Source organism: Danio rerio, chromosome 14 (genome assembly GCF_049306965.1).
Source record: "Danio rerio strain Tuebingen ecotype United States chromosome 14, GRCz12tu, whole genome shotgun sequence".
In the NCBI taxonomy this organism is placed as follows: Eukaryota; Metazoa; Chordata; class Actinopteri; order Cypriniformes; family Danionidae; genus Danio; species Danio rerio.
The window spans coordinates 46,485,995-46,513,540 of NC_133189.1; the positions used below are offsets into that span (position 1 = coordinate 46,485,995).

Genomic DNA, 27,546 nt, shown 5'->3' on the forward strand with positions numbered 1-27,546 from the left:
TTCTCTGTAAACCCTAGAGATAGTTGTGAGTGAAAATCCCAGTAGATCAGCACTTTCTAAAATACTCAGATCAGACTGTCTGGCACCAACAACCATGCCACATTCAAAGTCACTTAAATCATCTTTGGTCCCACTTTATATTAAGTGTCCCTAACTACTACGTACTTACAGTACATCAAAAAAATAAATACAATGTACTTACTGTGTTTATAATGTATTTGAGAACACTTGTGGTGCTTTTGAGTTGGAATAGAGGTTGGGTTATGGACAGGTTTGGTGGCATGGGTAGGTTTAAGGGTGGGTTAAGGTGTAAGGGATGGTCAACAGTCTATTTACAAATGTAATTACAAAAGTTAATTACAGATGTAATTACATACATGTATTTAATCAAGCATAAGTACACAGTAAATACATGTATTTACACAATAAGTACTGTACATTGTAACAAACTATTAACTCCTATGTAAGTACATATTAGTTAAGGCAACTTTATATAAAGTTGGACCTCATCTTTCTTCCCCATTCTGATGCTCGGTTTGAACTGCAGCAGATTGTTTTGACCATGTCTACATGCATAAATACATTGAGTTGCTCCCATGTGACTGACTGAATAGAAATTTGCTAATGAGGAGAGGTGTACCTAATAAAGTGGCCGGTGTGTGTGTGTGTGTGTGTGTATATATATATATATATATATATATATATATATATATATATATATATATATATATATATATATATATATATATATATATATATATATATATATATAAGATTATAAAAATTATAAAATTGTAGCAATGAGTCATCAGTTTTCGCACATCATAATGCATCATAATGACTCCAATAGTAAATACTGAGTCAAACATATTTTGCTGTCCGGGTCTAAAAAAATCGGGCTATGTTCCTAAAAAAAACTTACACAAGTCATGATTTTACAACACCGGATTTTACAACGCTGCCAGGGCTGATCTGATGTAATGTTACATCAGCCTGCCTCCGTCTTATTTACAGAACACTGTATCAGGCTTGACTGGAATGGCTTTGTCTGCACACACACACACACACATACAGTAACCATCGCCACCACGTCTTTTGACCTAGATTCAGTTTCATTCCCTGTGTCAACATTAAGTATGCAAAAAAGAAGTTCTGCAATCCTGAAAAAAACAAGAGTTTGTTATCAGTCTCCCATCCGCCGCTCACTTGCTAATCAGAACACGTCTGTACCAAGTGCAACAGGCCTTTGAAAGAACTAAAGAAAACAGTGAGTGTGTAAAATGAGCGCCGGATGTCTTTGTGTGTGATATACATGTCACATGAGGAAAGGTGAGAATGGGATACTATTGCTGAAGCATCATGACTCTGGGTAAACGAACCACAATAAGAAACGCCCCCTTCCTTCACACACATTGCACTGTAAATTACAGGACAACATAAAAAGAGGAACAATAAAGCAGAGGAAAGGGGAGTGTTTGAGACATTAAAAAGCCCAGTGAAAGAGGGAGACACCAAAAAAAGAGGAGGGAGAAACCACTTCACATTGTATTTGTTTAGACTTGTCACAGCGTATCAGAAGTTTGCTTTACTTTGAGCTGTGAGAACACCTTCCAGTCAGGCCTCTCATGTGGCACTGAGAGTCAATGTGTGTGTGTGCTACTGAGTGAGCGAACAAGATGCCCAGAAGGACTGTGTCAGCTCCCCATCCCAATGGGGATCCAACTCCGAGTAATTTTGGAGAAAAAGAGCCTCTCAAATTAAATGGAGAGCCCCCGAAGGAGAAAGTGGAGCTTCGGAAGAAGGTGACCCTGCTCCGAGGAATCTCCATCATCATCGGGACGATCATTGGAGCAGGAATATTCATCTCTCCCAAGGGGATATTGCAGAACTCGGGCAGTGTGGGAATGTCACTGGTGGTGTGGGTCGCATGTGGGATTCTGTCTCTTTTTGGTGAGTGTCAAATACACAGATATAGTACATGCACTGATGTTTCATTGGATTTACTACATTTTTTAAGGTAAGTGGATGCAAACAATTTATACGAGTTGAATTTAAATACACACATTAAGTTGAACATTACTGCATTTAATTGGTTTGTTTAAATTCAGCCCATATAAAGTGTTTGCCACCACTTACCTTTAAAAATTTAGTACATTTAATGAACCGTTTTGTTCAGCATATTCAAGCTTGTGCATTTTAAAGAGATAGTTTAAACAAACATTAAACTTTACTTACTATTTACTCACCATCAAGTAATTCCAAATCTTTTATGACTTTCATTCTTCTTTTAAACACTAAATATATTTAAAAAAAAGCTGAAAACCATTAACTTTCATAAAAGAAAAAAATAAATACAGAAAAAAATAGTTACAGGTTACATTTTTCAAAATATCTTCTTCTGTGTTTAACAGAAGAAAGACTGTCAGACAAGTAAAGAGCGAGTAAACTGACAAAATTTCCAGTATTTTTGGAGAACTATCCCTTTAATGTGCACATGCTCTCGTATTGTTTTCCACACATATTGCAAACTTCAATAAATGGCCTAAATATTTCACCCACTCGTCTGGAACAATCGGCTTCTGATAGAACCCACAGTTGCATTTTAATTAGAATTTGAGGAATTGTACTGATGCTGACTTAGCCTTTTGTTTGTGGTTTTGAAACTGGGGTTTACCTCACAGCACCTCTAACGTCATAGCTATACATTAGGACACATCACTTTACTAACAGGAAGATGAGTGTTCTTGAAGCCACGCACACACAGCGTTTCATCATACAGGATTTAAACGCTGGTGTGAATGCCTTAAATTATCTCTCAACAACCAATATAACTTACTAAAACAACAAAACATTGTACACTTAAAATTAAAGGAAAATATATAAAAATGCAAAACATAATAAATGAATAAATAAATAAATAAATAAAAATAAAATAAAATAAATACATAAATAAATATTAAATAAATACATAAATAAATATTAAATAAATAAGAAAGAAAGAAAGAAAGATAAATAAATAAATAAATAAATAAATAAATAAATAAATAAATAAATAAATAAATAAATAAATAAATAAATAAATAAATAAAAAAGTGTTATAGAATAAATGGTTCAAATCTTGAAGATGTTTTTTTTGTAACAAATAAAGTTACAATGACCAATGGCTTGTTTGAAATTGAATCTAATCTGTTGTCACAATCGCCAGCAATCTAATCCAATCAAATCTAAATCCAGCAGATCGCTGGTAAACTCACAGATCACATAGAACTACAAATCCAGTCATGCACCACACACTCACACCTCTTCCAGTTTCCCATTTATTAGACCCACACAGCTGAAGCTGCTCATTGACTGATTGCTCTCACATATATACAGCTGACTCTGACACCCTCATTGCTGAGTTGTGTTGATCTGTCTAGTTAACATTAAGACATGTTTTCCTTGCCTTGTCCTGCAGTGGTTTTGACCCTAGCCTTGTTTGTTTGTTTGTTTGTTTGTTTGTTTGTTTGTTTGTTTACATTGCCTGCTGCCTGTCTTTTGACCATCTGCCTGTGTATTCAACTATGACACTTGATTTTCCTACATACATCTGTTTGCTCCTAAATGTGATCGTTGCTTGCCTGACCATTCGTGTTATTAAACCCTGCATTTGGATCCGTTGTCACATCTCCATTGTGACATCTTTAGCCCAGGATCATTATTGCTAATTAAACCTAAACAATGAAACCAATATCTTTTTTCTTGCTTTAGATTAAATAAATAAATAGTGCTATAGTATAAATTAAATGGGTCAAATAGTTTTTTTTATTTTTTTATTATTGCACCAAGTAAAGTTACAATGACCAATGACTTGTTTGGGATTGGATCTAAACTGTAACCCAGGATCATTATTGTTAATTAAACCTAAAACATGAAACTAAAATCTTTTTTTCTTGTTTTAAATGAACATTATAAAAAATAAATAAATAAATAAATAAATAAATAAATAAATAAATAAATAAATAAATAAATAAATAAATAAATGAACTTTAATGATAAGTACAGTCTTTATTGCAGTCTCCACGTCCATTAATAAGCACTTTTGTGTTTAGCCCAATAAGCAATCAAGTTATTAAAATATATCATAAAAGTGGGACTTTTGAGTCACATCACAACATTCCTGTCTTAAATACAAAATAAGGTGTTTGTATTTAGAAACCTTTATTATAGACTTATTCCCGTTCCATTTTTCTTTCTAGCAAGATCTGGCAACGTGATTAAGTCAAGGTTTGTATGTGTTCCCCCAATCGCACATAAAGAAGACAGACATATCAATGATAAATGTTTAAAAACATTAATAACACTGTGTTCCACACACACTGAGTAAAAAGCTGTCACTACCTGAAGTTTCCATGAATTAGTTCAGTTGTGAATTTGGCTACTCAATGTACATGGCCTTCGTTGACTCTATTACTAATATTCTATTATCATTTATCTAGCCTTGTGACATTCCAAACAGTTTTCTAAAGCACAATAATAAATAAACTCTGCAGGTCTCAGCTGTTCTCTTCCACACAATGAAAGTAAATGTAGACAACAGGCTGACAAAAAATGACAAAAAAAGTGTGATCAAACTCTTCTGAAGCACTTTTATAGTTGCATAGTGTGAGGAACAGAGAAATTTAGGTTTTTATTCACAAAGAAATAAAAATAAACAATAAGAATAAATAATAATAATAATAATCTTTAAAAAATTGGCATGATCACACACACAATAACTATAATGAATATCAACATACAGTTGATGTCAATATTATTATGCATCCTGTGATTTTCTTTTTCTCTTTTTCAAACATTTGCCAAATGGTGTTTATCAAAACAAAGGAATTTGTCACAGTATTTCCTATAATATTTTTTTCTTCTGGTGAAACTTTACTTGTTTTGTTTTGGCTAGAATAAAAGCAGCTTTTATTATTATTTTTAAATCATTTTAAGGTCAATATTATTAGCCTCCTTAAGCAATGTTTGTTTTTCAGATTGTCTATACAGTATAAAACAAACTATTATGTTTAGAAATGTTTCTGAAAAAAACAGAAATTGGTGAAAAAAATATTTTAGGGAGGATTTGTTTATTTATTTATTTAATTGATTGATTGATTTATTTATTTATTTTATTTATAGGAAGGGCAAATTATTCAGGAGGGCTAATGATTCTTACTTTTACTGTATATGCTCTTATTTATTTATTTATTTAATCACAGGATTAACTAAATGACTAATATCACATTTAGAAGAATGAGAATGTCTATTTTGAATTACAGTACTGAGGACAAAGCTGTGTGTCCAAAAAGTAAATGTAATCAATGTCTTGGATAAGGTGCTCATTGCTTACATTGCAAAATTACATATTAATCATTTCCCCAAAGTCAAGTTTAAAAACTCCCACCGACAAGTCATAAAATATAATTTGTCATATATCATCTATAATAATAATGATGATGATGACGATGATGATGATAATAATATTATTAATAATAATAATAATAATAATAATAATAATAATAATAACGTATACTTTTCTGCTTACTAGCAATCCTTTATGTCAAATAAAATTGGTTAATGTGACATTATTGACCATTTTAGTAGTTTAAAACAATAAATTGTATGTAACAGCATCTCTTTCTGTTATTTTATTATTGTAATATTGTACTCCTGTCAGCTCAGAAATCAATAGCTTAAAATTGCAAGGATAAATACATGGAAAACAAATGTGAACCACAAATATGGGTGAATGATAATTAATGGGAAAACATGTGTTAAAATATTCCATTTTTTTATATTGTTTGTATATGTGTATATATTAGTGTATGCATATATTCATAGTTAATTTCTACATATACAGTGCTCAGCATTTATGAGTACACTCCATTTTGAAATTTTTTTTTTTTTTCTCATTGAATTTGGATAATATATATTGGTGGAATTAAACAAAACAGATTTATTAAATAGATATTTTTATTAAAATAATATTTTAGTCAGAGAACATCTTTGGAAATGGAAAGACACGACATTTAAATTCATGCAAAATAATGCAAAAAATACAAACTACAACATTTCAACTTATATTTATATATCTTTTGTTGCACAATATCATTTGTGCTATTTTTGAAAATTATGTTTTATATTTTCCCCTAACATTTAAAAATGGGTGTACACATATTTTTGCACCATTACAAGTTATTTTGTTAGATTAGCTCCAGATATGGCTTCAGTTGTGGCTAAACTAATAAATAAGCACAATTGTAATATTGTGAAGATTCCTATATAAAATATTAATTTAAGTGAGAGATTTGTAAGGGTGTTTGCATACTGTATATGCTGAGCACTGTACATGCACTACAGATAATTAAAGTATATTAAATAAAGATGTCATTAGGGTGTCTCCTTTTCAAAAGATACAGGTTTTTACTTTTTAGTTACTAGTTTGTACACTTTATGCAAGTAATAAATTAAAAAATGCATGATTGTATGGCTTTGCAATCCAAAAATGTCATTAGAATGGAAGTCAATGGGGCAAAAACAGCCACTGACATAATAAAAGAGTAGTAAATTTGAGTGTTTTGTTGGATTTTTTTTTTTACATTTTCAAAGCATTTTCCCCAAATGGGTGTCAAAATAAGATGTCACAAAAAAAGCATTCCATTTGCTGAAACACAGAAAAAAATGGTGGCCAAAATTAAGACTCAAAATCCCCCCAGAGTTGATGAAAACATCCCCAACAGCACACAAGAGTTAAAAAAAAATCAATACATTACTAAAGACTCCAGGTTTTGCTGATAGTCACTAAGAAAGAAACCCGGTTTATGCATGAAGAACCTTGACTCATGACCTCTCTAATGCGTAATGTGTGCATCCGTGCTTGATGGAGGCCGATATTGTCTTACGCTGCACTTTGATGCTGAGGAGAGCACAGTCTGACACCGCGAAGGCTGACGGGTGTCGGAGAAGAATTAGTTTGTGTATAAGAAGAGCATTGTTTGACAGTGTGTTTATTCATGTGTATGTCAGGAGTCATTTCACACTTGTCAGCTTTCCTTTGTGTGCAGCAGCCCGCAGGCTTTGAGGAAAAGCCAAGCCGCGGTTCAAAAAAAATAATAATAAAAAACTGTCCATTCATCCACTATTTCTCTCTGAGAGACTTCAGATCTGCATTGTGAACTCTTAATGTATTTTAGAGCTCTCTTTACAATTGCGTTTTGAAGCTCACAGGAGTCAAGGGCTGCAAGAGAAGAAGGGCTTTGATTCCGAGCATTCGTTAAAACATTAAAATGCATAGAGCTGTAAAGAGCTTGACCTCTCAGAGAGCGAACAGATGGTGGTAATGAACTGACTTAACCATGTGCCTTTAGGGTTGCTTTGCAGGTGTTGTAAAATTCTTTCCACCTTTCTGAATAGTCATGGCACTCACTTTCCAGCACTGGCCATTGTCCAGACACTATCACCTCATTTTGCTAAAGTAAGGTATTCATTTTTTTCCTGACTAGTTCTTTCCTTTGTCCATTTCAGGAGCTTTATCGTATGCTGAGCTGGGTACCTGCATTAAAAAGTCTGGTGGTCATTACACGTACATTCTGGAGGCGTTTGGGCCACAAGTGGCTTTTGTGCGATTGTGGGCCGACATGATTGCCATAAGGTCAGTAAATCCTCATTCATCCTCCGTCTTCATCGTCGAGTCTCTGGAGCGCTGCCAGAATAAACAAACGCAATCCGTGTTACACTGCAAATAAACACAAGCAAACTCTCCCTGATGAAGGCTACCGCTCAATATTACTGCTGGCCTCTAGTAGATAAAAAAAAAAAAACATGAGATGAAGTGCTTTGTGGCAATGAGCGAAACATCATGGAGACTCTCACGCAAAGGATCAAGGCCTGGATTCATATGTAATCACAATATACCATGAAGAGTAAAATCTGTAGATGAAACGAATTTGACTTGAATAGAGGGTAAAACATGGGAAAGCTTCAACTATGGTTACTTTACTTGAGACATTCTGTAGCCTATGGCCCTACACTAAAATAATATGCACCCAAAAAATGATGTTCGCAAATTAAAATCAGCTGAAACGACACAAATCTTGAGGGTTTTTGTGACAACTTTATTGTTTTATGGTCAATCCACTTAAATGTATAAAAACCTACAGGTTAACTTATTCCTTCATGTTGTCCCAACACAAACTGATAGTATGAAACCAGCGTTTTTTTAGTGTAATGACACAGTCAAGACAACAATTATTTTTATAGTGCTTTAATTAGGTCTCAACAATTTTTTAAAAAGTTTTACAAAGTTTAACTTAATATTTTAGTCAGTTTGATTGATGCAAGTTGATATATATATATATATATATATATATATATATATACCATTTAAATAATAATAATAATAAAAAAAAATTCCAACTGAACTACTGTACGTCTAGAAGTGGTGAAAGCATACAAGTTAAAACATCTAGTCCATATTTACACCTGTATTTAGTCTAATTTCCTAGTGATATGATAACATAAATTTGTCTTAATGCCAGGTGACCTATATTTTACATTATGTCAACTAACAGTTATATTCATAATATTCTTTTTAAAGGGATAGCTTACCCAAAAACTAAAAGGATGTCATCATTTACTCACCATTTCTGAAAACAATATTCATTGACATCCATATTATTTGTTTTTCCCACTATGGATGTAATAATAATAGCTATCGGTTTATACTGTTCTTTGAAATATTTTCCTTTTTTGTTAAACAGAAAAAAAATAAATGTAAAAAAGTTTGGAAAGCTTTGGAAAGCAATTTTATATTATTGAGTAAACTATCCTTTAATATCTGCTAACATTATACTTTGATGGTCTCCAAGTACTAACAGACAGTAAGTTAAATAGTTACTTTAAGTCAGTAGATTTTCTAATAGGACTTTTAATTTGCCAGTAACCTGGGTTAATAGTCTTCGGTGAACTGTATGCCATTGCAAAATCTCTGCGCTTAAGGTCTGTTTTCTTCAAAAATCAGCAATCTCCACTGGCTGCGGGATATCGATATAAAGTGGGACTTAAGATTGTACAAGAAGCACTGCATTAAATTACATTTTCCCCGCCATGTCTTTATAATATGAGCATTTATTTTACCCCAGTATATTCAATGGAGCTTCTGCGCTAACCTGCCGATTCTGACTAGTGCGTGCGAGCAAACGGCTTTTTGTCTCGTGATACACTTGAGCAACTAAATGGATGCCAAAGTCTGTTTAACTGATTGTATTTGAATTACATTACAACATCAATGCTTTAAAAGGAACCATATAAAATGGAAAAAAATGGTCACCGGAAGTGTATTAGCATGGGAAACGCATTAGCTCATCACATACCCCATAGCAGAATAATGAGAGATAATTTTTGAGAAATTGTCATTTTTATTATAAACTTTTCTTGAAAGTCACGTTTACATACAATAAGATTATTATGCCTCTGAAAAAGCTCAGATGATGGTGTCAAGGTTTTGGAAGTTTCTGATTGGCTAATTGGCAACATTTGAGTTAACTGGAGGCACAACTGTAGAATACTATTCAAGGAAAACCTCAAACACACTGCTTCCTTGTGTGACAACATGGGAAAATCAAAAAGCCAGAATCAACAAAAGAGCCAGATTACAATTTGCTAAATTACACTGGGAAAGAGAATAATATTGGAGACATGTTCTGTGGTCTGATGGAACTAAGATTAAACTGTTTGCGCATAATGGCCAGTGTTACATTTGGAGGACAAAAGGGGAAAGCGTACAAGCCTAGGAACACCATCCCAACTGTGAAGTATGGGGGCGGCAGCATCCTGTTGTGAGGCTGTTTTGCTGAAGGAGGGACTGGTCCCTATGCTTCACAGCATAGATGGCATCATGAAGAAAGAACATTATATAGAAATACTGAAGCAACATCAGCCAGGAAATTAAAACTTGGCCCCAAATGGGTCTTCCAAACAGACCATGACCCTAAGCATACTGCCAAATTAGACAAAATGAGTTTTAAGGACAACAGAGTGAATGTTTTGGAGTGGCCATCACAAAGCCCTGAACTCAATCCTATAGAAAAATTGTGGGCATAATTGAAAAAGCCTGTGAGAGCAAGACAGCCAACAAATCTGACTCAGGAATTCTGTCAGGAAGAATGGGCCAAAATTCCTTCAAACTATTGTGAGAAGCTTGTGGAAGGATGCACAAAACACTTGACCAAAGTTATACAGTTTAAAGCGAAGCTAAAATAAATAAATAAATAAATACGAAGGAATGGGTGTTTACTTTTGACTGTCTAAAAATAAAAAAAATAAAATAAAAATCTCATTATTCTGGCATTTAGCAAACGTAAATCATATAGGTAATGCTAATTTACCTAAAATAGTAAACGTTTATTATGATTTACCATCAGAGATTTTTTTTTTAAATGGTTATGTTCCTTTTTTTAGAGTGTATGTAAACTTCTGGTTTTACACTGTAAGTTATTTATAATCAACAGAATGCTCAAAAGCAACCAGGGATAGCAAGTGCAACATAAGATCTAGCACAATCATGATTTTTTCCCTGTTTTATAACTGCTTCTACTTTACTTTGGAACACTGGTGTTTTATGAGTGATTATAAGATGTTCTGCGCCATACACTAAGTGCTCAGAGCTCATTTTCTCATCTTGAAGACCCGCAGGTTTGGCTGTGATCGCTCTGGCATTTGGCCGCTACATTTTAGAGCCCATCTTCATGCCATGTGGAGTTCCTGAAATTGCAATTAAACTGGCTACCACCATAGGAATCAGTAAGTTTGAGCCAATGCTGATTGATTACAGTGGGTGAATAGAGCCTGGTTTTATGTGTGCAGTATTTAACGTGTTACAGTATTTTTCTCTTCTTTGCAGCTATAGTAATGTATCTAAACAGCATGAGCGTAAGCTGGACTGCCAGACTTCAGATCTTCCTCACATTCAGCAAACTGCTCGCCATTGCCATTATCATTGTTCCTGGATTATATCAACTTTTCAAAGGTATTTATATCATGGGTATAAGGCATAAGAACGGTATATTTGTTCATTATATTTACTACTTATATAAAGTTGGGGGTCAGGAAGTATACTGATGACCCCAACCTTATTGCCAGTTACAGGTGAAGCAAATATAACATTAGTGTCCTAACAAGGCCACAAAGTAAGGTTTGACTAGAATAAATGGAGAGCAAAAAATTAGTTCTTGTAATCACTTGTTCAGGTTTTGAAGAATCTATAGAAGAATCTATAGCTACCTCTTGTTGCCAGATCCACTGGCTTATATATATATATATATATATATATATATATATATATATATATATATATATATATATATATATATATATATATATATACATATATACATATATATATATATATATATACATATATACATATATATATACATATATATACATATATATATATATATATATATATATATATATATATATATATATATATATATATATATATAAAACATATTTTTAGGGTAATGACTTCATAAAATACAATGACAGCATTCAAAGCTTAATTCACAAATCTCAATAGAAGCCTTAAATGTAAACAAGATGTGCGCAAAAGTTGGTATTCTTGAATGATCAGAATGATTCCAATGGCCATTGCAAGAGTTATAGAAGTCTGGTAATTTCTTTCATGGTCTCATTTGTGACAACATTTTACTACATTTATAATTTTACTAAAGATAAAATGATGAAATTATAAAACGTTCATCAAAGAATTTGGGTCAGGACACAATAAAATTAGAGAGAACACTGAGCCTACTATGCTACTGATAGTTTAACAATGTTTACAGGGGAGACCAAAAACTTTGAGAATGCATTTGAAGTCAACACAGCACAATTGACAGGACTTCCTCTGGCTTTCTACTCGGGGATGTACGCTTATGCTGGCTGGTGAGCCCACCTTCTAATTCCACACAAATCTCATAATGCCCATAAAATCTTTAAAGACATTTTCTGTTTTTTTTTTTTGCCCCTTGCAGGTTTTACTTGAATTTCGTGACTGAGGAGGTGGAGAATCCTGAGAGGTTAGTGATTGGGTATTACACTAAATGGCTTCAGCGGAAATGGTTTGATGGTTTAATTCAGCTGTTTCTTGCATTGAAAATCAAACGGTGGTGATGACTTAAGTGTTAATTTCCGTTCCCCAGGACGGTGCCTCTTGCCATCTGCATCTCCATGGTGATAGTAATGATCTGTTACACACTGACAAACGTGGCGTATTATACAGTGATGTCAGCAGATGAGCTGTTAGCCTCTAACGCTGTTGCTGTGGTAGGTCATTCCCTGTCTTTAGACTTCTTCATTAACAATGGTAGCAGCACAATCCAAGATCCTAATGGTTTTTCGTGTAGCAGCACTAACTGGATCATTTAAAAGAGAGAGAGATAGAAAAGGATACTGGCTTTATAAATGAGTTCAAGCTATTTGCAGAAGTGAGTGTAACAGTCGACACCTTCCTCCACAGCAAACTAAATGTGATTACATAAAGCCAGTGGCTCTAAACGCCTGTCTGTTTCTCTGCTGGAGTAATCATATATCTCTCACAAATAACTGACAGCAGCAGGATCCATGTGCAGAGATCTCCTGCTAGGCTCTGAAATACTAAAAGCTTTCTCATCTTGTTAGACGTCTGTAATGCATTCATCTATGGCACTTTGCGTGCGTCTCTAAGCTCGCTCTCATGGACAAATTTAAAGTCTTTTCACTGCAATGATTATTCACAAACACCAACAAGTCTCAAAATTGAAAATCAATGTTATTTTTGTTTATTTCCATCTCTTTTTTCACTCTACCCAACAGACCTTTGCAGAGAAGTTGATGGGAAACTTCTCATACGCTGTTCCTGTTTTTGTAGCTCTGTCTTGCTTTGGGTCCATGAATGGATGTCTCTTTGCTATCTCAAGGTGTGTGTCTCAGTTTTAAGCCTTAGTCTGTCTGATTTCTAAGGTCAATGAAATGATAACCAGGAAGCATTCGTTCATTCATTTTCTTTTCGGCTTAGACCCTTTATTAATCAGGGGACACTATAGAATGAACCACCAACTTATCCAGCATATGTTTTCCAGAGCAGATGTTCTTCCAGCTGCAACCCATTACTGGGAAACACCCACACATTGCAGATAATTTAGCTTACTCAATTCACCTATAGCACATGTCTTTGGACTTGTGGGGGAAATCAGAGTCCCCGGAGGAAACCCACGCAAACATGGGGAGAACATGCAAACTCTACACAGAAACACAGTACCAGGAAGCAATATTAATACATTTTGTTTCTGTTTTAGGGTAAAAAGTGTGAAAAATGTATTTATCTGCATGATAGCTGGTTAAAAATTGTCCATCCTCAAAACCATAGGTCTCAAACTTGATTCCTCGACAGCCGCAGCTCTGCACAGTTTTGCTGCAAACCTAATCAAACAACTGATCTAACCAATCAAGATTTTCAAACTACTAGAGCCTATTCAGCAGGTGTGAGTTGGAGGTGGTTGAAGCTAAACTGTGCCGAGCTGTTGCCCTCCGGAAATAGAGTTTAAGACCATCGCTCTAAACCAGTGTTTCTCAACCACGTTCCAGGGGAACCACCAGCTGTGCACATTTCCATGTCTCCTTAACCAAACACACCCAATTCAGATTATCAGCTCATTAGCAGAGACTGAAAGACCTGTAATATGTTTGACAGACAAAGAAGACATCCAAAACATGCAGTTTTGGTGGTCCTCCTGGAAAGTGGTTGAGAAACACTGCTATAAACCAAACCATTAATAATTCATAATCCGATTCATACAAATTATACACCATGTGCTGTGAAAGCTGTTGAAAAATCAATCAACATTACTTCTGAATAGATTATTTATTTAATTTTTAAAAACAGAAACAGTATTAAGTATAAAATATATATATTTTTATATATTAAAAAGAAAAAGAAATCACTATTTAATCACCCTCAAGTAGTTTCAATAGTGTCAATAGTGTCTTTATTCTGTTGAACCCAAACGATATTTTGAAGAGCGCTAAAAACCTGTAGCCATTGATTTCCATAGTAGGAAAAACAAATACTATGGAAGTAAATGGTTACAGGTTTCCAACATCCTTAAATTTATTTTCTTTCGTGTTTTACAGAAGAAAGAAACTCATAAAGGTTTGAAAGAAGTAAAGTGTGATTAAATGATCACAGAATGGTCTTTTTTGAGTGAACTATCCATTTTAAATGTTCCTAGTTTATTATTCATCATTGTTATTTTTTTCTTTTTGACTAAAACAGGAGCATCTTTTGTAGCATTATTTACAAAAGACACCCACAAAAAATTTCATTTAATGTAACAATAGATTATATACAAAAACAAATCTCGTCTTGCATATTTAGAACACAAATCAATTCATGACAAACTATAATATTCCATGTAAGGATCACAGAGCATCCCCAATGACTAATTCAATTGTAATTTATGCAATTTAAATCTTTATTTTGGGCGACACGGTGGCTCAGTGGTTAGCACTGTGGCCTCACAGCAAGAAGGTCACTGATTCGAGTCCCGGCTGGGCCAGTTGGCATTTCTGTGTGGAGTTTGCATTTTCTCCCCATGTTCTTGTGGGTTTCCTTTGGGTACTTCGATTTCTCTCACATACAGTCCAAAGACATGCGGTATAGGTGAATTGGATGAACTAAACTGGCCCTAGTGTATGGGTGCATGTGTGAATATGAGAGTGTATGAATGTTTCCCTGTATTGGGTTGCAGCTGAAAGGGCATCCGCTGCGTGAAACATGCTGGAATAGTCGGCGATTCATTCCTCTTTGGCAAACCCTGATAAATAAGAGACTAAGCTTAAAGAAAATGAATGAAATCTTTATACTACAGTTATTCAGAACAAGTATGCTATTTCCTTTCTCCATAGTTTGACATTTGAAACACTAAAGCAAACCCTTTACTTGCATTTAAAATTCTCTGTTGGTTTTTTAAAAATATATCTTTTATCATTGGTTATAATTGATGAAACAGTTCAGTGGTTTAGACTTTTACACCCTTTTAACTTTAAGCATCAATGAATATCCTTCAAGGTTTCAAAATATCGACTATATTGTAGGTCTTTTTGTAGTCTGCATTGGATGTTTTAACATTGTGTTTTTCTTCCACAGAATGTTCTTCGTGGCCTCTCGAGAAGGTCAGCTTCCTGAAGTTCTCTCTATGATTCACATACGCCGACACACGCCATTACCTGCTGTGATTGTCCTGGTGAGTCATAGACACACACACACATACACACACACACGTACCTCTCAATGGTCACCTGTACCGATATACCTATTCAGCTGAACAAAACCATTTGCTGCTTCCTTTCTGTCCACACATTCAGGGATTCAAGTATCAGTGCTCAGTGATACTACAAAACATTACTATAATGGCATCCAGTTTCTATACATACATTTGAAAGCCTAAAATAAATTATTTGAAAATCTTGAGAAATCCAAAAATTAAAAGGAAAATGTGTACATTAATATGTCCTACTTATTTGCTACTTATAAAATACCCCTATTATGCTCTTGTCAGAAATGACTTCAAGCAATGTTCAGCAGCTGTTTGTGAACAATAAAAGGTCTGCGAATATCAAAGTGCTCTGTAAGTAGAGTTATTGTCTCCAAGATTCTGAATTGTCTGAAAGAAGATGTCATTATTTACAGTCTTTCATAGCTTTGAGCACAAACCTACATATAACCGGGGCAGGACCGGGACAAAAAAATCAGCCCTGACATTTTAGGACAGAGCGGCCCACTACATACAATCAAAATGATACCCATCTGTGCACGCCCTTGAATATGTTTACCAACTCTCATTCTATAAAAGCACTAAAGCCAAATGTAGCAGGGCCGGAGTGGGACTCCTTTTCAGCCCTGGAGTTTCAAGCCTCAGACCGGCCCACCTCAGTTCACGACTGACTATATTAAAATAAGGTCATTTCCAAATCAGTTTCTAATGACACTATCACGTATTTTTTTGAGAAAACAGCTGCTTTAGAACTTCAAATGTTCAACAACCCTAACAGTATTATATGTTTTAACAATAAAAATAAAAAAATAAAAAACCTACTCAGACGAGGATCAAACCCGGATCCGCAGTGTTGTAGCCTAACGTACTAACCACTGGACCAAAACAACTGTACATTAAAAAGTGGCTCGTCTGAGTTATATCATCATTAACCAGGCTGCGAGAAAATAGATAAAAAGAGCAGATCTCCGGTAAAATAATTAATAAGAAGACTGTGGTCAAGTAAAAAAAAAATAATTAATGTAAAAAGTGTGACTGCTGAGAGCAACAGATTCTGGAGCTAGGGACAACGGCCCTCGCGGCCAAAAACGGACCGGCCCACCGGGAATTCTCCCGGTCCTCCCGATTAGCCAATCCGGGCCTGATATATAGTTAATAATGAGAGTTGACAAATTAAAAACTTCCATCATTATTATAGTAGATTTATACTCCAGACTGGAAGCCCATCTTTGGTGTGCCTGTGTGTTTTGAGGGAGCCTATATTAAATAATGAACATAACAAAAACTAACAATGAAACATCAAATGTTAATATTAAAGATTGTACATAGTCAATCAAATAAACTTAAACAATTAAAAAATGCAACAAATATTTGTCTGGGCCCAAACTACAAAGCTAAAGGCCCCAATTATGCACACCGGGACGCTTTTTGCTTGCATTTTCCATTGATGTTTAACACCTTGTGACTAAATAAAGGGCGCCAATATAATCGTGCACACCAACGCGCAAAATGCCAGGCGTATAAGCATCATTTTTAAAGAAACGCCTCATGCTTGTTTTTTTGTTTTGATGCGCCACGTCTAAACCTTCTCCTCCAATCAGATTGGCACTTTTGAGCTGCTGAAGTTACAGTAAACGGCACTCGGAGACGCTCATGCTCAAAACTGTCAGTGCGAGCATTATGGGATAGCGCAGCATGCATGGGATGCGCACTTCAGAATCTCGTCGGAAGTAGTAAGTCATCTAGGTACTTCTTGCATACTGATTTTCGAATTCTATGAATTCAGACATACTACTTGGCTCGCATATTGATTTTAGAGTACTGTATAGTATTGAAGTATACGGTTTCAGATGCAGTCTTCCTATCTTCCTTATCTGTTATACGCCCTCTGTGTTATAAGCGGGTTGTCAGATGCTTAAAGTTGTGTAGCGCCATCCAACATCAGGGAGAGATTTTGCATACTCTTCTGCTCGACGCCAGTGTAAATCACTTTGGCTTGAACCCGGAAAAATGTCTCGTAATACGCTGACTATAAATACAAATGAAAAGCGTCCTGGTGTGTATGAGCCTTTAATGTAAAAAAAAAAAATAAATAAATAAAAAAAAAAAAATTTTAAAAAGTATTAGTTTTGCTAAATTTGCACACTAGTTTGGTCATGTATAAATATCATTATAACCATATTGTATAAATATTATTGTAACTATAAGCCTACATCATGCTGACAATCAAAAACAAAATTGCAATTGTCTTCTGACCGAGTGCATCCTAAAATACATGAATGACACTCCATGAAACGAGCTTGAAACACATATAGTTCTTTAGAATATATATATATATATATATATATATATATATATATATATATATATATATATATATATATATATATATATAGTAATTTGTAAAATAAAGACATGCAGGTTAAGGAAACAGCATAAGAGGAAGTTGCCCTGGGCCTTAATTGATGCAGATGAAAACTTTAAAAAAGTAAATTTATATAGACAGATAGATAACTAGAATAAATAGACAGACATATATTGAAGTGTTTAACAGTTGCCGGTCCGCTATGCGCTGCAGACGCAAAAGCAAACGCCTGTTCACTGCTTCTGCTCTCCATACACACGCGTGGGGCAAGAAACAGGTGTGACTCTCAACTATTTTGACAAAAACACACCGACTTTGCACGCTTACACAGAGCCCAAAATGGAAGTTTGTGATTGGGTCAGCCCAATGTCAATAAAGAAAAAAAAACAAATGGCTGTAGATTATGTCACATGGGCCGGTCTTATGTCAATTAATTAGGTAAAACAACAGTCTGCTAAGTGTTTTATGGGCTGATCAGATCATAAGAAGATGATCAGCCCAGCCCAAAAAGTACGTCGGCCCAGCGGGAAACTGCCCAGCCTGTCCGATGGCCAGTCCGCCCCTGCATAGGACTATAGTCTTCATTGGTTGCATGGAAACAATGTCTTCTCTTGCCCTCGAACACTCTTAAGGGCCATTTCTTTTCTAACATGCACTGTAAGAAATAGACTAAATCACAACAGACTAGGTCTTTTGACCAATCTGAGCAAAGGCTTTCATAATGGAGAGGTTAAAGAAGGTGCATACTTGAACCAGCATTTTCTAAAAGGTTGAAATGTTTGTAAAGCTATCATTGAGGACCTGCAAAACTAAATTAGGCACTATTAAGGAATCATGAAGTGGCTTTTTCAAAACAGGCCCATTGGAAATAAGTGCTTCAGCCTTAATTTGTTTGCGAAACCTCAAAAATAAACTTTAACAAGCGTTTGATGGTATTGTTTTGGTTGAATGATCACTATGAGGCAGTATGATGCCAACAACAACGGCTCCTAAAAAATCTAAATACTTATAGTCGAGTAAAGTACCTGTTTTAAGATGCAGCAGCTTTTACCACACAGACAATCTGCATAGAAAATTCGACCACACTTTATTTTGATGGTCCGTTTGTTGCATTTAAGTTACATTGGATCTACATGCCAACTCATTCTCTTTAGATTATAAGACTGTTAGGTTGGGGTTAAGGTTAAAATAACTTTACATGCACTTGCAAAAACTTTTATGGTCAGTTAAATGTCTGTTGAAGGAGCAGATCAACAGATATTAAGCAGACAGTCAACTTATACTCAAATGGACCATCAAAATAAAATGTTACCAAAAATTGAGACAATTTAATCATTGATTCTAAAATCATTAATAACCATGCTGTGATTTGTGTTGCTTTTCAGTAAACTGCAGCTCTGTGTTGCTGCTACATCTAAATGTATGTAAAATTCCACAACATTTTTACTTACATAAAATCAGTTGAGTGTCTGAAATAAATCCTTCATTGAGATGATACCATAGTTGTGTGATTATGAATCACATTGAACAATAAAAGCATTTAAATCCTTGGTTTGATTTCCTGGGTCTCTTCTTTGTGGCATATTTGCAGTTTCAGCACAAGAGCGCCCTCTAGTCTCTGGAGGACGTTTACTACTGATCGCATGAGTCTTACTTTCTGGAGTGTTTGCTAAATCGCCATTTCATTTCAATTTATTGTGCAGCCCTGGTTTATGCGTAGTTTCACTATTTCAATATTTACTTTTGTGGGTGGAAATAAACAGGCAGTGATAAAGAAGTAGGCTGTGAGTCATTTTGATAGATTGCCGTCAATATTAGTTGTTAGACTAACAAGAAAGTTTTGAATTGTGAAGCTTTACAGGATGTTTTTTTACTGCAAGTCTAATGATCAAGGGAATTTATTTATTAATTTCTCATGCAAAAACATGAACTGTACTTGTTTATTTTAAATATTAAAAATAAATTAATGGTATTCATCGGTATTAGGGCCATTCTTTAACTACGTGCACTTTTAGCCTTGTGAAGTTGAGTAAATAGACTTGTTCAAAATTAATGTAACATGCCTCATGAGTTTAAACAATTTGTCCAGTTTTAAGATTCGTAAAAGGACAAACTTAGATAAGAAGAAAAATTGTTCGTTTAACATCTTTTCCATCGTGAACTGAACAAATGTCAATTCCACCACATCTCAATATAAAGCTTATTTCAAAATGAAATAAATTACGGCAGTCAAACATTGTCTAAGGTAATTTTAGTATCTAGTTTATCCAATCTTTCCAAATATATATATATATATATATATATATATATATATATATATATATATATATATATATATATATATATATATATATATAATAATTATACATTTGTCAATGAAATAAATTAGTTGTATGCTGAATTGTACACCTGTCACAATTAATTTGGTCAAGAGCTTATTAGAAAATAAATAAACTGAATTTGTATATTAAATAGAGCATAAACTTATACATTATGAATACACTTTTAATGTGTGATAAAAAACTTTTTAAATATTTTTTCAAAAATGTGTGTGGTGATGAAAATGACAATGGTGGAAATGACATTTTAATGGTGGAAATGACATTTCAACAGTTTATTGTGAAAAAATAAAAAATAGCTTCACCGATTAGCTTTGAATTGATGCTAACCTTTCATATACAATACACTCTTATTTATCATAATTTTGTTTGTTTTTTTAAAAACATCTTTGAAGGTACAACATGTTTGGAAATGACGTAGAATAAATAAATTTCCTTATTAAGCAATATTTTCCTTGATTTTTCTTCATGTGTTGTTGATAAAGATTTAAATTCCCTCCATCTTGAACATGTTCTCAGATGGCACTATTCATTTTCATAGAAACCACCTAAATAATCTTTCACACAAACCTTTTAAAGCGACATTACAGTGTTGTGGTGGAAATGACACTAATACAGTGCGAAAGTTATATTTTGTATAAAAATTAATACTGATAATAGTCTCACATCAATAACAGTAGGATATTTAAATCATTTTTCTAGTGCTTAATTGAGAGACATTAATAGATACCAGATAAATAATAATAAAAAAAAAATTATTTTTATTGTAGAATTTTAAAACTCGGGGTATGCAACAAGGTGAAAACAGTGATTTTGACACCTAAAATGATGTTGAATATTATGAAAAAAATATATAATAGAAAGGTAGTACATCTTTAAAGTCGGTTTTACTGTTAGTTTGACAAAGAAAGGGGAATTTGAACAAAATTATATATATATATATATATATATATATATATATATATATATATATATATATATATATATATATATATATATATATATATATATAATATATATATATATATATTATATATATATATATATATATATATATATATATATATATATATATATATATATAAAATTTTTTTATATATTTTAAATATTATAATATTTTTAAATATTAAATATTATTTTAAATATATTTTATATTTTTATATATTTTAAATAAATATATATATAATTTTTTTTAATGATCAATATTGATATATGATCAAAGGACATGAAAGTGGCCATAAGAATTACCCATAAACAAAAATACAGTTAAAATCAAAATTATTAGTCCTCCTGAATTATTAGTCCTCCTGTATTTATTTATTTTTTTGCCATTTCTGTTAAACGGAAACAAGATTTTTTTGTAATTGTTTTAATAACTTATCTCTAATAACTGATTTATTTTATTTTTGCCATGATAACAGCACATCATATTTGACTAAATATTTTTCAAGATACTAATATTGAGCTTAAAGTGCGATTTAAAGGTTTAACTAGGTTAATTAGGGAAGTTTCAGTAATTAGTCAAATTATTGTATAATGATGGCTTGTTTTGTAGCCAACTGAAAAAAGGAGGCTTATAATATTGACATTAACAGAATTAACGACTTAAAAATTAATTAATTAGTTTTATTCCTGCTGAAATAAACCAAATGAGACTTTCTTCAGAAAAAAAAAAACATTGTAGGAAATACTGTGAAAGTTTCCTTGCTCTGTTAAACATCAATTGAAAAATATTTGAGGCCTAAAACTTTTTACTTCAACTGTGCACATTATGAACATTAACACATGTATTTGTTAATCATGCAGTTATTTTGTCTTGGGCTTCTTTCAGTATCCGATCACACTACTGATCCTCTTCTTAGGGGATATCTACAGCCTGCTGAACTTCATGAGTTTCCTGCGCTGGCTGTTCATCGGGGTGGCAGTGGTCGGCCTCATCTACCTCCGCTTCACACGCCCTGATCTGCCACGACCTTTTAAGGTGACAGGCCTTTCTGTGCTGCCAGCCTATTAATTCATATCTAATACTCTAAAGTAATACAACGGCTAAATCTATAGTGGATAAGAAAGCACGGCAGATTTAAATCTGTGGTGTAGGTTAGCAGAGGTGAGCCATGAGTTGAAAAGCTATTGAGATCTCAATTGTACTCTGTCACTTTGTTATTGTGCCCACTTAATCTTAGGTTGCTCCAGGGAGGCTTTCTCTGGGATTGGTCAACAGGAAGTTACTCTGGATGAAAAGTGTATAATATACTGTGAAGCCAACATGGACAAACTGATCTGCATGGCTTGTGCATTTGATTTGTTTTATTGAAAAAGTTTTGGCTGATCAAAGGGTCTGTAAACATGGAAATGAATCAATATACAGCCACAGAGATTTTGAAGAAATTGAAGATTTAACAGATAGTATTGGTGATGGTGGTTGTGAAACATTGTTTATAAGATATGAAGTCATTCTCATGACATTGCAAAATTATCTGAGTGTCATCTACAAAACTGAACAGACCGTAATGAGGCCTGTATGTTGCAGGTCTGTTTGAGCCTGGTTAGCACTGAGTCACCGTGTCGCTAAATTGTTATTATTATTTTTTTCTGTTATTTAACTTTAAGAAGGTTGCTGGTTCGAGTCCTGATTGGGTCATTTGGCATAACAGCTGGCATTAAACAGTTGTTTTATACCGTTTTAAAAATCATATTATAATGTTTATTTTGTTGAAATGTGTAAAAAGCTTTAATGTTAAATGATTTTAGCTGAGTTATTAGCTTCCCTTGTTTCATTTTTCTCCAATTTCTGTTTATTGGAGAGCAGATTTTTTTCAAAACATTTCTAAACATAATAGTTTTAATAACTCATTTTTAATAACTGATTTATTTTATCTTTGTCATGATGACAGTAAATAATATTTTACCAGATATTTTCAAGACACTTCTATACAGCTTAAAGTGACATTTAAAGGCTTAACCAGGTTAATTAGGTTAACTAGACAGGTTAGAGTAATTAGGCAAGTTATTGTATAATGATGATTTGTTCTGTAGACTATCTAAAAAAATATATAGCTTAAAGGGGCTAATAATTTTGTCCTTAAAATTGTGTTTAAAACATTAAAAACTTATTTTATTTTAGCCAAAATAAAACAAATAAGACTTTCTCCAGTAGAAAAAAATATTATCAGACATACTGTGAAAATTTCCTTGCTCTGTCAAACATCATTTGGAAAATATAAAAAAAAAGAAAAATAATTAAAAAGGGGGGGTGCTAATAATACTGACTTCATATATATACAGTTGAAGTAAGAATAATTAATCCCACTTTAAATTTTATTTTATTTTTTAAATGTTTCCAAAATTGTTTAACAGGGAATGTAAGAAATGTAATATTTAAGCGTACACAGTAACCACCAAAAAAGTCATCTACTCATTATCTTTCAAGTCTAAAATCTGAAATGAAGCTCCTCTTTATCTCTGTGTTTTTCTCCTTTTCAGGTCCCCATTTTCATTCCTGCAGTGTTTTCCTTCACCTGCTTCTTTATGGTGTTCCTGTCTCTATATTCGGATCCAATTAATACCGGGATCGGCTTCGCCATCTCTCTCACAGGCATCCCTGCATACTACATATTCATCCACTCTAAAAGAAAACCAAAATGGTTCCAGAAATTCTCAGGTCAGAGGTTACAAAAATGCAGCACAAACTTTCTGAATATATGTGAAAGTTTTTTTTTTTTTTTTCCTTTCGTTACACCTTAATGATTATTATAATGATGCAAGTCATGGAAAACTACTTTTTATTATATCACCAAGGTGTTAAACTCTCAGAAACATATTCTCTAGAAATGAATAAAAAGTCCTCACTATGCACAAATTACTGAATATATGGAAATATATTCCATATCTAATCACATCGCATATGCTAATTAGCAAAGATGGCAAATTAATGTGCATTTCTCTTATATTTTCCAGATTCCATGAACAGATCACTACAGATCCTCCTAGAGGTGGTCCCTGCCGAACACTGACCTTTATCCTTTTTTTAAACTTTGTGCATGTTTGCTTGGCTAAGCAGTAGAGGTGTGTGATATTGCCAAGAAATTCACGTCAAAATTTTTGGACAATTTTTGTGCTGGTACCATTGGGCGATGTTCTGACATTTGATCCTACCCATCAGATTATGCTACCAACAATGTATTTAATGGTTCTGAGGTTGGGGTTAGAGAAATGATGTCTGCAAAATTTTTGCAAATAATCTATTGGCGTTGAATTTAAACAAATTAAATTTAGTAACATTCAACTTAATTGTTTGTTTAAAGTTAGCCCAAAAAATTGTTTACAACCACTTACAGTTGAAGTCAGAAATATTACCCCCCCCCTTTTTTTTTTTTTTTTTTTTTTATATTTCCCAAATTATGTTCAACACAGCAAGGAAATTTTCACTGTATTTCTGATATATATATTTTTTTGTTCTGGAGAAAGTCTTATTTGTTTTATTTCAGTTAGAATAAAAGCAGTTTTTAATTTTTTAAAACCATTGTATAGTCAATATTATTAGCCCCTTTAAGGATTTTTTTTTTCGATAGTCTACAGAACAAACTATCGTTATACAATAACTTACCTAATTACCCTAACCTGCCTAGTTAACCTAGTTAACCTAGTTAAGCCTTTATATGTCACTTTAAGCTTTATAGATTTGTCTTTAAACAATATTTTACAATTTATTTTTCCTGTCATCATGGCAAAGATAAAATAAAGCAGTTATTAGAAATGAGTTTTAAAAACTATTATGTTTAGAAATGTGTTTTAAAAAAATCTTATCTCTGTTAAACAGAAATTGGGGAAAAAATAAACAGGGGGCTAATAACTCAGGGGGTTCAATAATTCTGACTTTAACTGTACCTTAAAAAGAATTAATAAGTCCAAGGAATCATCTTTGAATATTTTTTTCAGTGTAGGTTAAAGCGATATTACAGCTTCATATCATACTACTACTACTACATTAAAATTTACACTGGTAGCAAAATCTGATGGGTAGCATATTATGTCATTAAAATGTGCTACCTACTTTTTGAATGGGAGGTAGAACAATCTAACAAGGTACAGTAGGACAAATAGACAGAACACCGATCCATGCATAAACAAACACAACACTAAAGCCAGCAGCAGGCGGCAGCAATTCTCTGTATTAATGAGTGATTCATTGAATCACATGGCATTTGACTCATTTCAAACACAGATTCACTACAGAATAGGCATGTGCCGGTATAAGTTGCTGACGTGTGATAACGATTTCATGGTATCACGGTATTGTGATTACTGCTCCAAAATAAGTTCTTTTTAAATGTCTGGGTAAAAAATTTTTCCCATTGAACAATATATTTTATTTTAGGAAACATTTATATTATTTTGAAAGAGTTAACATTGGGGGAACATGTCACAAATCATTGACTGCTGTCTTCATTAGTTTCAATGACACAGATTTCTTTGTAACACAAAAAACACACACACACCAAAAAAACATTACAAATACCTCAGGAACAGTATGACAGAAAACTGTAGTGGTTTTAAAACCTTGAAATTTCCAAACCACGGTAAACCTTGAAACCAGTTATCATCTCAAGCCTACTACAGAATTACACAGTTAAAACAGCTACATTATTATTGAAGACAATATATATCACACATCCTGATGTGATTTTGCCAAGCAGGATGCGATCCTGGATTAACAAAAATGTTGATCCTGGAACGTCATTTTTGTTGTAAAATGTATCCATACCTATTCCTACCCCTAAACCTAACCATAACTGTAAACTATTTTCAAAATCAGAGGGGAATAATAGTTGGATAACAATCATGTAGTAGCTATGGTGGCCGGGAAGTGCAAAACAACATTACAAAGTTTAAAACACTTTTACAAAGCTAGAGGCAAATTTACATTTTGAAAAACATGTTTATATCATCAGACACAATTACATAGGAAAAACAATTTTACCAAGGACTAAACAAATTTACATTTTAGAAAACAAATTAACAAGACGTAAAACACTTTTACAAATCCCGAAACAAATTTACAATTACAGATTCCCTACGGAAAGGGAATGTACCACACCCCGGAAGTGACGTTGAACGTACCACACCGGTAGTGCCACCGTAAGTAGCACATAAACCTAACTGTAAGCCTAACCTTAACATAAACTGTAAACTGTATCCTTCAATTCTGATTGGCTGACTGGAATGTTGTTCCAGGATCAACACAGATGTTAATCCAGGAGCATGTCATAATTGAAGAAATCACACTAACCCACACATCTTTACAGCTTCTGTAGTATATGGCACAATAGTGCTTCAATGGTGGTCATGACCAAATAAATGAACTGCAAGCTTGTTCTGATGGACAGCAGAGATAGAAAGCTAAACGCAAATATTACAAAGCGACTGAAGCAAAACCATTTGAGACTTACTGCTGTCATACATGCGAAATGAGCAAAAATGATTTCTGAAATGTCTCTGCTTCAGTCCACCCGAGATAGAGATGTAACACTGTCATTTCAACACATTATTCATCTTCCAGTGCTGTGAATCACCCAACGTGACTGACATCAAACCCATGCGTATCGCCAGTGATGTTTTAAAACCACATCCAACTCTCCACTTCCACTTATTCAATTTGCATTGCTGTATCTGTTATGGACGTCAATGTCTCGGACGTCATAGTAAGTGATTCCACTGAGGTGTGACTCAAAAATGGGCTCAGCCAGGGGATTTGGACATAATCTGTTTCGCTCTCCTCCTCAACGGCTGAGATATTTGAAATTCTGTTATACAGACATGACTGTACATGAACACACAGCATAATGTCTACCCACATGAAAAAAATACTATAGTAATGTATAGTAAATACATTAGTGTTTTTGAACCGTATTATAGTAAAAGTACGTAATGTATTAAATCTGCTGTGGTAATTATATAATTTCTATGATAAAACATGCTGGATTCAACACAATTGATTTGTTTTAGAACAACATCAAGGAATTCAATTAACTTTTTTACAAATTTAAGTGGACAGAACATAAAACAATTAAGTTGTACGCCCCAAAAAACTAAATGATAGTGTTGTTTCAGCTCACTTTAAATAATTGAGGCAAGGCAAGTTTATTTATATAGCACATTTCATAAACAATAGTAATTCAAATTGCTTTACATAAACAAGAATAAAATAAACAAGTATGAGAAATAAAAACAGCAAAGAATAAAAATGACTGAAACTGATAAAACTGATTAAAAGGGTGTTTCAACAGGTTTTAAAGCAATTAAAAAGAAAAAAAGACATTCTAGTGAAAAAAACAAGTATAAGAAATAAAAACAAAGAATACAAATGATTAAATACGAATTAAAACAGGTTTTAAAAGAATGAAAAAGAAAAGAAAGACATAAAAGTGCATTAAACAAAGAGCAAATGTCATTTTATATTGTAATGTACATAATCAAATTAGCCACTACTGTAATTTTCAACACTATGGTG

At 33.4% G+C, this 27,546-nt stretch overlaps 2 protein-coding genes across 3 annotated transcripts in view; one reads left to right on the forward strand and one right to left on the reverse strand.

Annotated features, from left to right (window-relative positions):
* The window catches only part of fgfrl1b (fibroblast growth factor receptor like 1b), a 515,733-nt gene that overhangs the window by 253,088 nt on the left and 235,099 nt on the right, over nucleotides 1–27,546 (reverse strand). Inside the window, exon 1 of one of the 2 annotated variants that reach the window (XM_073921388.1) lies at nucleotides 19,149–19,273. The exons of the other annotated variant lie outside the window; for it this stretch is intronic. The gene's annotated coding sequence lies outside the window, so the exon portion shown is untranslated. Of the gene's footprint in view, nucleotides 1–19,148; nucleotides 19,274–27,546 lie in introns of those variants that run through there. 2 annotated transcript variants of the gene reach the window in all.
* Nucleotides 1,575–27,428, forward strand: slc7a11 (solute carrier family 7 member 11). Its single transcript, XM_009291228.5, has 12 exons — nucleotides 1,575–1,950; nucleotides 7,546–7,672; nucleotides 10,706–10,821; nucleotides 10,922–11,047; nucleotides 11,865–11,964; nucleotides 12,054–12,098; nucleotides 12,222–12,345; nucleotides 12,874–12,977; nucleotides 15,206–15,302; nucleotides 21,868–22,017; nucleotides 23,520–23,697; nucleotides 23,994–27,428. The coding sequence occupies exons 1-12, from the start codon at nucleotides 1,677–1,679 to the stop codon at nucleotides 24,047–24,049; spliced, it is 1,497 nt and encodes a 498-aa protein (XP_009289503.1). The 5' UTR covers nucleotides 1,575–1,676; the 3' UTR covers nucleotides 24,050–27,428.